General features: G+C 30.6%; 1 protein-coding gene across 2 annotated transcripts in view; it reads right to left on the reverse strand.

Annotated features, from left to right (window-relative positions):
• Fkbp14 (peptidyl-prolyl cis-trans isomerase Fkb14) overlaps positions 1 to 10,910 on the reverse strand; it is a 69,280-nt gene extending 58,370 nt beyond the window's left edge. For both annotated transcript variants that reach the window (XM_018453911.1, XM_018453912.1), the window contains exon 1: positions 10,633 to 10,910. In XM_018453911.1, the coding sequence (XP_018309413.1) occupies positions 10,633 to 10,868 (236 nt within the window). In that variant the 5' untranslated portion in view covers positions 10,869 to 10,910. The remainder of the gene's footprint in view (positions 1 to 10,632) is intronic.
• Positions 10,911 to 15,253: the final 4,343 nt, after the last annotated feature.

Raw genomic sequence — 15,253 nt, forward strand, 5'->3', positions numbered from 1 at the left:
GAAAAAATTTTTATCTTTGACTGTCAAATTGCTCGTTTTTACTCAATACTAAGAGAAATATATTAAAATATTTTAAAATTTTATCTAAAAATCCATAAAAATAAAAGTTTTCGATCTGAACCAGAGGATGGTCCGATTTGGAACCGATGGTTCTAAATCGGACTGGAAAGAGCGTTTTTACATTTCCCATTATAGTTTAACACAGGTGAGAGATACGTCAAAATAATCTGAAACAAAAATGAAGGGAATTAAATGATCTTTCCAACGACAGCTTCGATTTTACGATCGGATTTTATTTACGCCTTATAGAGAGCAGAAACTGCAAATAGGTCCGATTTAGACCACTCTCCCCTATTAATTACTGTGTCCGAATATAAATATTACATTCTTGATATCGGAGCTATTATACGAGTATCATAGCTAACTGAAAAAGAGTTACTAATCAAATTACTAATAATTAAAGTTGAAACTCCATTGTAAAATGTAATTATTTAAAGAAATAAGTATTATCTGTATGCATTTTGAGCATAAATAGTATTTTATTAATACATATCATAGCCATTATATGAGTATTATAATTAACTAAAAACAGTAATTAATCAATAATTAATAAAATAAAGCGCTGAAACTCCATGGTTTAAAACGTAATACATGAATTAATAATGCGAAAAAAGGAGAGAAAACAAAGATATGTCAAATACGAGACAATAAAACAGATAGGTGTATCACAGATTAATATGACGTTTACGCCGTACATATTAAATACGTACAGTGATGGAAACCCATTGTTATACGTAATATCATATCTGCATTTTCGACCATGAATTTCCTCTTAAAGCTGGTATATCACGTTACTGTAACTCGGATAACAAATATCATTATAACTCTTTCAATGTCGCAGACTCGATAAAATACCTTGATAATAAAATTCAATAATTGTAGACTGCAATGATTGATTGACATTTTAATATCCATGAATTGAAATGTGATTTTGTACATCTACATACAATGTTTATATATATAACTTTGTAATATTGAATATTTATATGTATACGCGTACACAACGAACAGTATATAATATAATTTTATCTTAGTCTATAATGCGTACTAATACCTTTAAAATTCAATTAAAGAACTTATATTTAATTCCTTTGTTTCCGAATAATAATAATTTATTAATTCATTCAACAATAATAATTTGTATAATGAAATGTTTTACACAATAAAAAGTCTATAAAATGTTTATTGCCTTTCACTTTTCCTTTCTGCTTAGTTTGAAATAGCTCATCAAAGGAGTCTACTTCTTTGTGAATCCAAACCAAAGTTTGTTTCTTTTCTCAATAAATATTAATTAGTATTTTACGTTGTCTGGAAAAAATGTGATCACGTTCAGCACTGTTCCATTTTATTCAGAGCAAATGGTTATTACTGTTTATCTGAACAGTATAGAGAATTCATCAGAATATAAATATAGAATAATGATATTTTGTAGATCGGTAAGGTGATTTGAGAATCAATTCTTGTTAGGGAAATGCGTAGACGATGATAATGGACGACAAGCTGACGACCGATTCTGTCCACCTTGTAAGTGACATTAAAATACGATAACGTTATCGCACCCCGGAGGCGCTGCCCTCGCGAGCTAACTTCTAAGGCAATCGCCCTTGCAAGCTTCCGCTCCACACGCAAACTATTATGCAGCCCTTCGAAAGCCGTTACTCCGATGTCGGAGTAATTATAATGGTCATTTTGCAATTTCAACTTTGCTCATTTAAGTAGATAATCTCTCTGTGAATTGTCGTACTCATGCTGTTGTATAATTAGAATATCCTAATTACAGTGTTTACATCTATCTGACGAATGATATAATCTTCCAAATTATTCGTTGAACAAGACTAGAAATAATTTTAATGTAATATTAATAAGTATGCGAAAGTTTATGCACGTCCACGAATATTGTTAACTATTAAAAATATATATTTTAGTTTTATATATAAGTATAAATCTTTAATATATCAATATATGTACATAGATACACATACACGTATATGATACGTATATGAATTCTGTTCATAATACAATAGAGATAGATAACAGCAAAATTGTAATGTAGCACAAGCAATATAATTTACAATTTTGGTATTTTTCGTACTTTTGTATGTTTCTTAATAAGGACCATCGAATAATGGAAGAAATGTTTTAACAAACGTATACTGGTTTCTAATCTCGCTGGCTCTAGTGAAAGTGCATAAATGCAGCTCGCGGATGCGGACGTCGCATCGGCGATGCAAACGACTCCCTTGAATTTACTACGTATACGCATACTGCATATAAATGCAGCCTATCACGTATATGCAATATTAAAAGTACGCTATATTAAGAATACGTTGAACCGTGCGCAGTTGGAATATCATAGAAGATTGCAAAATAAATTTCTGTAGTAAACTAAAATAACTTTGATTTTAAATTAAGTAATATTATAATATTAGAAAGAAGAAAGTTAATTCTGCGAGAATATATTTAAAAAATCAAATGCATATATTTTTTTATTCCCGTTAAAGTAATAAAATGTTTTATAAAGCTTTTACTGCAAATACTCTGCTGCCTTCCTTATTTTAACATCTGAAAATTCAATTGAAAAAATTGAATTACATAATTTTATATAGAAAAAAAAATTACTTCGTGGAAGTAAGAAAAAGATTAACGCAAACATGAACAATTTAATTGTTTTTATTCTTTTCTCCTCTATGTAAAGTTGATACAACAATAACTTGTGGATTCAACTGAAAGTCACGTAAAGGCAATTTGGAGCATCCTCATTCATCAGTTACGTTGAACACGATGTTGACTTCACGAGATTCAAGCAAGCAAGTGCCGAAGTGCCTGTATTTCATAGTTCTACGTGTTGTACACGTCTTTAAAGCGCTCCCATAACTAATCGATACTCGAAACTACCGATTTGCGAAACCGAAGAACTCGTTTTCGCAGAAAGTTCACTCAATGACTACGAAACTTTCGTCGTTACAATAAGTAGCTAGTTGAATGGCGCAGAGCCTGTTTAGAATTATGTTCTAGTGATCGTATTGAATAATAAATTATTTGTCGAGCCGCGTTGTTTACAGTCCTCCAATATTCGTTTTTGTTTAGGCAGACTTTTAATCAACGGCGTTAATTAAAAGTACACGCTTTGTACAACCGTTTGTAGAATATAAAAAGCGAATTAATTTCTGAAAAAGATTCGTTTTTTTATTGGAAACAGATTTACTTTTGTCCTTTATTAGAATTGTTGTTTACACTTGCCTTAACAATTTTATTTAAGAGTTAATTAATAAATTGTTTAAGAAAGTGTTATTTAATTATATTATAAGAAAGAGTTGATTATAACTAACAAAGTTAATTAACGCCATAAAATATTAATGTACTTTAATTATTGTCAAGCAAATATCCGTATTAATATTTCAAGAACTTCTAAGTTTTTATAAAAATATGTAAAAAGCGTATATAAAAATATATAAAAACATATATTTATATAAAGTATATTTCTAGAACATTCTGTATAATGTATATGCTTCAGTACAATATGCTAAATTCGCCATATAATCTTGTTATCGCGAATTGCTTGGAAGTACGATGTTAAAAGTAAAGTTGTTATTCTTAAGACCACAAAGACTACTTATATGCTTGATAACGTTATCATATATTTATTGCATGACTAAAAACATAAAACACGCATAAACAATTTAATCTTAATTTTTTAGAGATGTATAAAGTTTGCACAGACTTTTTAAATGAAACGTAACAAATGCGTTAAATCAAATAACAATCTTAAATTTAAATGTTTCAATGAAGATCAGAATATACGTCAAAAAATCATTTTATTTAAAGTATAGGCGAAAAAAGACATTTAATATAATTATTATATGTATATTACAAATTACTTCCCTTACGTACACGAATGTACATATTTATTTAGGAACAACTTGCAATCTCAATAAGTATATAACTATGCTAAAATCAAAATTAAAGCACATTAAAATATAAAAAAATTTTTATAATATTTTGATAATTTATAATAACTTACATAGAAAGTATGGATTCATAAACTAAGATTTAAAAACAAAATAATATGTTAACAAAGATCAATTATAATTTTTACGATTTTAATATATATTTCATAATTTTATAAGTTTAATATATATTTGCACAAATATTTATATTTAATATATAATATTAGAAACAATAATTGAAAATAATGTAAAAGCATTAAGAGCACATACATAAATAAATTATTTATTGAAAAACTTTTTAATATGCGCGGACTCTAATTTGTCTTTTTTAAAATGCTGATTAACGACTGTAATAATGAGCACGTGCAACTTCCGCATTCGTATACGTTGCAAAAATGTTTCTGCAATCCCGGAAGCCCGCATACGTTTCTTATTCGTATCTTTTGAAACCATAATATATTAGCAGCACGAATTGCAAATAAAAATCGATATATTTTATGTCATTTACATTATTCACGACAATAGGAGGATTGAATATCTCTATCTTTATTGCAAAATACGTATAGTTGAAAATCTTTTTTGTCAACATTCTTAACGTATATGCTATATTTTTTCCATGCTTTGCGAAAATAGATATTCCACTGTTGTGTGCATCGAAATACATTTGAAAGAGATTCGTAATCGGATTGCTATGTCGACCATACTCCTCTCAAATTACATCAATACTTACACCAATTAAACTACAAATTATTTTATATACCGTAGTTTGATATTTTCAAAAAACTAGTTATTTTTCGCCCGAATAATTATTCATCGTTAGAATTCTCTGAATCTTTCACTTTTAATTTATAAAAATATATTTTTTTAGTTTATAGTTTGATTTTAACGAATTCGATTTTAACGAATCTATTATAAATAAATAATCGATATTATGTTTTTATCTACTTTACTTTACAAAAAGACTAAAATCTCAGTTAAATTGAGATTAATAAAATCAATCCTTAACGAAATAATAATACATAGAATATTATATTATCATTAATAAATTCGATTTAATAGTTTTTTTTAAATTATAAATTACTTAAGTTTGTTTCAATCCTTTCTCTTATACTTGCAATCAGACAATTTAACTGTTGAGCGTGATTTGATGATATAGGTATGTATTCTTTTTTCGATAACATTAAGTATCCAGAAAAGTTTTTGCTGATGTTTGTTAGTCACAATTCTAGGAATTTTTCTGATTAATAATTAATGTATATGTTATACTATCGAACTACAAGATACGCCCAGAATCATTGAATTGTCATATTTTAAACTTTAAGTTGTGCATTTTCTTGTATCTTCAATATCGCTAGCCAAAAACAAGTTATTTTTGCGTGATTATTGTACGAGTTCAAACTTGGTAACGCATCAGAGGCCTGTCGAAAAATTTGTATGGCATTTGGGGAAGATGCAGTAAAGGAAAGAACTGCTCGAAATTGGTTTCAAAAGTTTGCTTCAGGCGATGGGAGCCTTGAGAATACATCCCGATCTGGAAGATCACTTTCCATGAATGGTGAAGATTTGAGGACTGCAATCGAGACGAATTCAAAATTGACCTGCAGAAAACTTCCTACATCTATATTAATGAAGAAACTATAAAATATGCTTCTTTAATGTTTCACATGGAAAATGGCAAAAACCTTTTTGGACACCTGATATTAGCGGTGCCTGATATTAGAGGTTCTTTCAAAGCATGTGACGTGCGTATCGTGAAGAAAGAGAGAGAGAGAGAAAAAAGGATTTGATACGAGACAAAGTAGACAAAATTTGTGTAAGAACGTCGTGAAGTGCATTAAAGTCTCGTCGGGATATTTCCGGTGCAAAACTCACTCGAGCAAAGACTTGCGTCCGTGGAGATGGATCCGATGGAAAATTCTGACGCCGCTGAATCCGCCTCAAGAGCAAACTAGACTCGTGCCAAATGGAGTCAACGTTTTCGCTAACGTGCTTCGCTTTCTCGCGGTACGGAGGTGGCACGAATGGAAGAGGATAATGGAAGTTGAGCGGAATGCGAAGCGATAAACAGGTGATTGCGATGCTCCTCGACAAGAAACAGTCGAATCGATGTGGAACGTTGGTAAATGAAGGTAATTCTCGATAGACTAGCGCAGTTAACGTGATACCAAAAACATGACTCTGCGACACTGTCTGTTGTTGCTAAAAAATTTGCTTTGCCAAAATTAATTAAAAATATTACAGTTTTTAATGCATTGAAATGTACAATATTGTATATGTAAATGATTTATAATTTTGTAAAAACGCGTTTAATACAAAGGAGGATCAATAAGTTTTTTTTCACTTTCTGATAACCTTTACAAAAAATATAATATATCTCTGATTATATATATAAGGTTCCACTTACAACTATAAAAACTTTTAATGAATCAATATGAGCTGTCGATTAAAAAACGTTTCCAATCGATTTCTTGAAACAATATTAATAGCTAATCTAGTTTTTAATGGTTTAGTTACGTCAGCAAGAATGTGTAAAGCTATAAATAACTAATATCCAAGCTAATATCTATGTTTTAGCGTAATGAATTGCTATAAAAAAAATGATTTTATAGTGTATTTTATGTTCATTAACAAAATATTGAATTACCTTTCGATCACACATATTAGTGTCATTAATATATATATATATAGGCTTCAAGTTTCAATACTATTAAAACCTGTTACGGGCTGAAAATTAATTGATCTAATTTGTAATTTATGACTTTGCCGAGAAAATATATGCAATATAGAATTACATAATAGTAATATAATATGTAACAGGATTACTCGCCTTTGATATTAATATAAAATAATTTTAATATTCCAGATATTAAACGAGGAATGGAATTAACTTTTGAAAAATAAAGTAAAAGAAAATAGTTTTTAAGTTTATTTTACGCCTTTCTCTCTTTCATATTGTGTATTTAACAGTAAGTTTTCCAGGTGCAAGTTGTCCGACATACGATTAACGGTATTCATAACGGAATAATTTGGTCACTGGAAAGAGGTCAGCTCAACCTATCCATTAACGTCCATTCGTCACGTTAGAATATTCACCAAATCGTTCGTTTGCGAACGTAATTATAATTATAAGTACAAATGAACCGTCCTATGGGAAAATAGTGAATTTCATTGTGGGCTGTTTTCGTTGATACAACGCGTAAGGATAGATCGGAGTTCATTTATCTGAGAAAAGGATATGGATACTCGATCGAGAGAAGTTTTCCAGTCTCGCGCGCTGTTGAATTGATTGAGTTGCGAACCCGATAGTTTCATTAACGAGGACTTTGCGCGAGATCGGTAACGAATCCCGTCAGCGGATAGATCGATATTACGTTACGTTACGTTGCGTTTATCGTTCGAAACTAAGCGGTATTATGCCGTATTAAACATTATGAATTGGAATATGATTATAATAACATATACGTACGTCTATTCCTATTGTATTATCTTTCGCGTGAAATGTTATAGCGATGTTATTCGTGGAAACGTTAACTACGCCGAAATATTAATTGCTTATATATTCAAAAATATTTGATAAAGTATTATAATGTAATAATAATATTCTAAAATTAAAAAATATTTATACAAGTTTATCAGGAAGATTACAATACGCCACAAACCACATTTAACGGAGCCTCCATTCATTTATACTATTCATTATCTTTATATGGCGTATTAATATCGTTTTAGACGTTAAAGTATTAATGTGCGTCATAAGAGCAACAAAAAAAGAAAAGAACAAGGTTCTATTCTATGCTTGAGGTAGAAAAGTTAGTTAATAAAGCAAGAGGCATCACAATAACGAACATGTTGGAAAATATAGTTAATTGGTTTAATTGAGGTCGTATGTTCGAGACGTGAGTCTCTGACGATATATCGATCACATTATCTTTTCTTCAAATTGCATTAAAAATAAATTGAGAAGTAATATTAACTTTTATTAATTTTAACATTATTTTGTCAAACGTTATCATTATTCCAATTATTTTTAGAAACTATCCTATCAATTGGCACGATGATAGCATTATATCAATAACCTTTAATATTTTAAGAGATAAATTATGCTACAGAAATCTAATCAATAAATGTTTGCTCATGAACATTTTTTTAATCGAAGATCCTTTAATCAATTATAAGGAATGTTACGTCTATAATAAACATTATACAAGAGATGACGTAAGATAAGATAAGCTCTTTATCCGTTCAGCTGCACATAATATAAAACGTAACCGATACGTTAAAATAACTGTTTTTATTATAAGCTGAATATTTCACGCTGAACTCAAATACTCACTTAAAAAATATATTTGCATAAAAATCGTGTTCTATTGCACGCAATATATAAAAAGATAAGTTTAATTATATAAAAAAATAAATATTTACTACATACTTTGATTGTATTATTTATCTAAATCAAATTTTTATCCCTGAATCGAAAACGACTTGATCGATCGATAGTTTAGAGTAGACTGTCACGCCGAGATATACAAGCAGTTAATCGTGCAGAGGAGATCGCGAGACGCATATCGTACCAAATGCAGCTCTCGTGCCAAATCCGATTTGGAGTACAATCGACGTGGCTAAAGAAAGTTCAAGAGGTAGGTTATCGGCGAGAGTAATCGCACCAGATATTGACAAATCACTTTTAAACCAGATTATCTTGCCAGTTTTTACGTGTCCATTAAATTTTTAAAATAGAAAAAAGAGGTATGTCTTTTACATAAAAGAAAAAAAAAATGCTTTTGTTAAATGCATATCTTATTTTCAAACGTTTGTTCCTCACGAAAATCGTGCGAAACGTGTTTTATGAAATTCCATCCAAATAAGTTTATATGTATACTATATGACGATTAATCGTTTGAAGCACGATGTATTTTCAATTATCCATATTTTAGTCCATCTATATTCTGCGCGAGTATTATTTCAGCGCTATTATATTAACTATACATTTCTACGTGAAAGCAAGGATTTCAAAGTAACCGAGAGAACAGAGTTTATACTCTTTTCATTATATGTTAAAAAGTTACTTTCGAACGACGAGAGTCCCACTTGGAACGGTATACTCGTCATCTTCGTGTCCTCCAATGACGTACGTCCACGTTGGAAATTTCAACCGGAGTCACACTGTCTCACTTTATCTCGTTTCCCTTCTCTTTGCACAACTGTTGACGTCATCAGCGAATGTGATATTTTGTACAATGATTGCGTCTTAATTGTGAATACTTTTGTGTTTTTAAACTTAACTTTCTGTTTTTAAACTTATACCTTTTTATTCACGCTGATAGAATTAAAATAAAAATATTTTTAATTAAATCTAAAGAAATTACTTACGTTATTATCTTAAATAAGTCCACAATTCTCTATTTTTATTTATTAAATACTTTATATAGAAAACTAATAATAAGTACTTATTATCGAATAAATTTTTATTACTAAAATATTTTAAGATTTACTTATAACACTTCTTTAAAACTTTATAATTGTTTAAAATGAAATGTTTGTTATTAAATTTAAAAAAAATCAAATAACCAAGAATATTTTTTACCCGTTATTTAATCTTCTTTAATTCTTCTAACTATTTCTTTCGCTAATTTAAGTACGAATGCTATTTTAAGTACGATTAATTTTATAAACCATTTGTCGGAGTAACCGAAAAGATAATAAAATATTTTATGGAATATTGTATAATGATAAGCGAGATTAAGAAAGTTATAATTATAAATTGTGTGTGTGTTATAATTCGATTACTTTCACTATTTATAGCCGTTCGATTACTTTTTCTATTTATAGTTGTTATTCGACTACTTTTGATAACTATATATATCTACTTATAACATTTTCTTGTTATGCCCTCCATCTAATTTCTTTGCTAATTTTTATAATTTTTAATTTCACCATAACATCTAATTTCTTCTTATTTTTGTGTAACAAAAGTACAATTTTCTTCATAACTGCTGAACAATTTAATTCGACTTTCGTAATTTTCCTTGAAATTAATACTTTTATAAACATTTTTGTCAATTAAGCAATATTAGCAATTAAAGTACTAATTCTAATTTCTGAATCTATTGTATTATATTGTGGATAAATTTATGGATAATTTTCGTAAGTAGAATTAATCTGTATTTTTTCACAGTAACGCTGATGACATCTCAACTGCTCCTTTTCATCTTTCATTTAACTTACTTGTGCCCTACTTTAGCTATTCCTGCCATAAGCTTAGTTTCATCTAGATTCTAGAAATTTGTTTAGAAACTAACTATGAATAATTTACCAAAGGCACAATGTCAAATTTGAGAATATTATGTAGAGCACTATACCAGCACCAAAGAAATTTATCATATCTGTCAAAGATATTAAGTTCTTGCCACTAACGCGTGACGTCATTATTATTGCGCTCTCGGTTATTATATAGACATTCACGGTTCTTTATTGATTGTTGTAGCTATCAGCGCAATTTCGTTAATAAGTGAAACGTCATCGCTTGACCTCGCACATCTTCTACACACAATCATCAATCTATTTAGTTTTAGTTATTCAGTCTATTTGCATTCTCTAGTCCGATCTTTCGCGTGCTGTCACTGACCTTGAGTCGAACTTGCTGCCGTCCTGGAGCGTGCCGGTGTAGTGCATGGTCAGCTGGTCGCCCTTCTTTGACCTGATGTCGCATACTTCGGGCATATACAGCTTCTCCACCTTTAGACCGCTCTCAGCATTGTCGGCTCTGCTAAGAGCCACAATTGTTACCACGAAGAAAAGAGCGTAACGGCACATCGCAAGCACGGCACTCACGCTGTTCGACGTATAAGAGACCATGTTCATCAGTCGACGGATGCTCGTGAGCAACTGAGTTCTCGCAACGTTCTACACCAGCGAGCCACCTTCTGATCCCCGCTCGTCCCACCGTCCCAGAGCGACGGCGCCGTGGTCGGGACAGAGAGCAGACCAACGAGACCAGAAAAGGACAGAGCGTCCATGCTGCCACATTGCGCCGTCTCATTGGCCCCATGGAATATGTAGGTCTCTATACCTCGGGAAAGTCCTTTTCTCTCTCTGCTGCCTCTCGGTACCGCTCGCGATTTCTCGCTCAGCCCTACTTGGTCGTCTCTCCTCTTTCGTTTCATCCCACATTGCGCTCTCCTGTCTCTCCTCAGCTGCCTGCGCTACAGCTCTGTCTTTTTCATGGTTGTATCCCGGAGTTGCGCGTCTTGCTCCGACCTGATTCTCTTCCTGCTTTCTCTCTCACCATCACGTTTTGCACTGCTTCATCCTTATCGCGCTTACATACCGATATCTTCATCCTTCTTCCGCCAGTGGCATATCACAGTGTCTGTGGCTTGCTCCGCGTTCGTTGTACCTTTCTCACTCGCCTATCAGGTCGGGTGTTCCCTTTCATCCCTTTAGTCCCGTCTTCCGCACCTCCTCGCATCATTGCGTCTCTCCCTTTTTCCTTTCTCTTCCTTTTCCTTTGCTCGTTCCTTCCTTCTCTATAGCGCGGTTACCGATATAAAAAACACGAGTCGACTTGCGCTCTGATTTTGACGAGACTTCGCAGGTGCATCGTGCGAATGCAAGTCCAAGAAAATTTATCGTTCTTGTAAATTAAATTAAGAAATAAATTTTATTTAGAATATATATATATATATATAAATATGTTATTTTACTAACACAATGTGGAAGTAGAATCCGTTTATTAGAAACACAATGGAAATTTCGTTTAAGTTCGCTCTAATGGGTAAACTATTTTACACCTAAAGTAAGCTATTCAAATAAAGAAATATTTCTTTCATATCCATAGCAAAATATTTTGAGTTAGTTTAGCAACATGATAATTGAAAATTTTGTATTCATGCGATTGCATATTCAGTCATATTAATCTCATTTTACAATTAAAACTTAAATTCAAGCAACTGTATTTTTATTAAAATATAGTTTGCCAATGCGAAAGGGAAACTTGGAAATATGAGTGCAATTCAACAATGATAAAGAATATATATGTGAAAAATGCATTTGATTCTCATCCCTTAGGATTTCATTCGATTTTGTTCACTTCGTCAAGCGGAGTTATCCTCGATTTTTCCGGTTCCTCCTTTGGTTTGTTCTCTTCGAGCTTCTTCAACGCAATCCTTGCCTTTCACATATCGTCCCGCGTATCCATCTATCGCTCTTTAATTTCGTTCGCCGTCTCTCGACCACTGCACCTCGTGTTACATGTCATCCTGATCTCGTCGTTTATCACTGATGTCATCGCGCCACCGCTGTGAGGCGCATCCAAGCGTTGCAATGCGTTTCCTTCCTACGCGGAGAAGGATTTCGTGATCGTTTCGCGAAACGTATGGATGTCGTGCTGAAAACTGGATGACTATTATATTTCCTTTTTTTTTTTTTAGAAATTCCGGTTTAAATGTCTCGCTTGTAGTTGGAATATTAAACTACGAGTTTTTAATCGGTTACGGTCACCTGCTCGAAAAATTCACTCGCTTATGTGCTAACAGAATTCATCACTCGATGAATTATTTATGGGATATTTTACGTATCGGTATGTAAATGCAACTGGACGAGATATGTACATCGAATTCGCTAACTGCTACGGAATTTCCGGATAGCATTTGAATAGCGATACTCGATCGATTAAGGTTCGCTTTCAAAATGGAATTTTACGAAGTAAAATTTATTTGTATGATATATGTATAGATATAAATATAGAAATGTGTGAAATTATGATGAAAATGGAATAATAATCGCGTTATCAAATTACACATGTTATTGTTATATTAGTTAGACTGGAGAGCGCATTCAAATCAATTATATATTTCATAAATTTCAAATTAATTGATTTATTAATTCATAGTTATGTTAAAATTATAATTAAATGTAATTTGCTATTTATAATAATTATATTTATATATTAACTTTTATTAATTATTAAATATACATAATACATACATACTTACTTTGAGATAGCTTTTAAAATTCCGCTTATCAGCTAGCAGCAAATCGTTTTGGGTTTGAAGCGATTTTACTTATCAACGTGAAAACTCTTTTTAACAGTCTTGTAATTAGAATAATGTCAAAACAATTTCTTATTATATTAGAAAGTTAATTTTACATAGAGCTCTTATTATCCTATCCTTACATTCTATGATCTATTTCAGTTTTATTTACTTTTTTTATCCGTGTCTTACGTTTTATCCCCCTGCGATTAAATTATCTCTTTTCTGTGGGTAGACATCATAGCAGAAGCTTTATTAGCGCCTTATCTTTTGCGAGTACATCTTTAGTTTCTTCATGCTCTTTATAATTAACTGATTTGTAAGCATCAAATCTTGTATATATGTAATATAAATTATTACTATTACTAATGTTATTTCTTTCTAATAATTTATATACGTTTTTTATTGCATACATACTTATAAATTTATAAATTCTTAAATTTATATTCTTTAAAATTTATATTTTTTATTCTTTAAAATTTGCACGTAATGTTTGGGGATCAACTTAATATTAAATTTATAAACTTTTGAAGGACATCATTTTTTAGTTTTATAAAGTACTAAATTTATAAAAATAGTTAAATTGTACATATATTTATTTTACGAAACTATAATTTTGATCGATTTTTTTAATAATATGCACATATATATCTTTATCTACGAAATGTTATATTGGAAAATCTTTTAAATTATATATATATATATATACAATTATTACAATTTTTTAAATTAATTGCTAGTCTCAGTTCCCTTATAATAAAAAAATCTGGCTATTCTTTAATAATTTTTATTTTTATTTAATTGTCGTAATATATGTCCACTAAACTTAATAACTTTTTTATTTAAAGCCGCTTGAGACTTATACATTTGCTACTTTATATTTTGTTATTTAAAATTTTCTCTGTTCAGAGGTCACTGAATTTATATATTTTAACATCATGGATTCTTGCGACAAATTTTAATTAAAAAAAAATAATTAACCTTTGCCCTCTAAATTTTACCATTTTAATCGAGATTTTTTTGTAACCATTTCATTTCGAAAAAATACTACAAGATTCATGATTTCTGTGTCACTGAGATCAGCATAAAATTTCGGCACCTATCTTCTCTTTTCACATTTTGCCTGCTTTCATCCTATTCTCATATGACTATGATAAGAAGTATATCTTACATGTAATACATGGCATGTTACAAGTACGCAAAATACATAGAACGTTCTTATACGAACTTTCATATAAGCTTGAAAGAGTAAAAGAGTCTTTCATATGCGATTCGTAATATTATTTTGTTAAATTTAAATTTAAAAAGAAGATAAATCAAAATTGTATTTTAATAACAATAGTAATTTTGTCGAAAATATTCAGCAATTATATAGTTTTAATTTGCTCGAAGATCATAAAAATACGTCTTTTAAAATATAAGAGCTATTTATCGCTATGTTGTAATATATTTTGGAAATAAGACATTAACTGCAAAAATATATTTGTCTATGCTTCTTTTTATACTTTGACGGAAGATAGGCAAACCTGTACGCTCGTTTCACGATGACGAGGATGCGGTGATGTGCAGCGAAAAGCGAAACGTCAAGCGCTCTGTGTGCACACTCGTTACATCGAGCGAAATGGACCACTCACGACAGATCAAATTTGCATCTTAAGAAATGCTCGCAAAATCATAGGGAATTCTTTGACTTTGACCTTATCGTGACGCAACGTCATTCAAATTACACTTCTTTCAATTACATTTCTCTTCAAGTATACAAATTATAAGATTTATAACATTGATTTGCTTGGTTTGAACAAGAAATTAAAATAATATTGTTTGCATGAATCATATCATTGCGTAATATATGTTTGGTGATAATTAAAACGCACGAGATAAAGTCTCGGAAAAACCAACGGTACACTGAAAAAAATTTCTGGTTGAAAATGGACGAATCAGAATTTTCTGATTAAATTTATTAGAATTCTAATTGAGATAACAGGAATTCTGGTTGATACAATATTTCTGGTAAAATCTACTAGAATTCTCATTTTTACCAGAATAATTATATCAATCAGAATTCTAATTATCTCAACTAGAATTCTAATAGATTTAACCAGAAAATTTTGATTCGTTCATTTTCCACCAGAATTACTATTTAATCCAACCAGACCATTTTTCTCAGTGCATAGTCGTAATTTCAATTTTAAGGTCAGAAAAAATATTTTATTG

Source organism: Mycetomoellerius zeteki, unplaced genomic scaffold (assembly GCF_001594055.1).
Source record: "Mycetomoellerius zeteki isolate Tzet28-1 unplaced genomic scaffold, Tzet1.0 scaffold415, whole genome shotgun sequence".
Taxonomy (NCBI): domain Eukaryota; kingdom Metazoa; phylum Arthropoda; class Insecta; order Hymenoptera; family Formicidae; genus Mycetomoellerius; species Mycetomoellerius zeteki.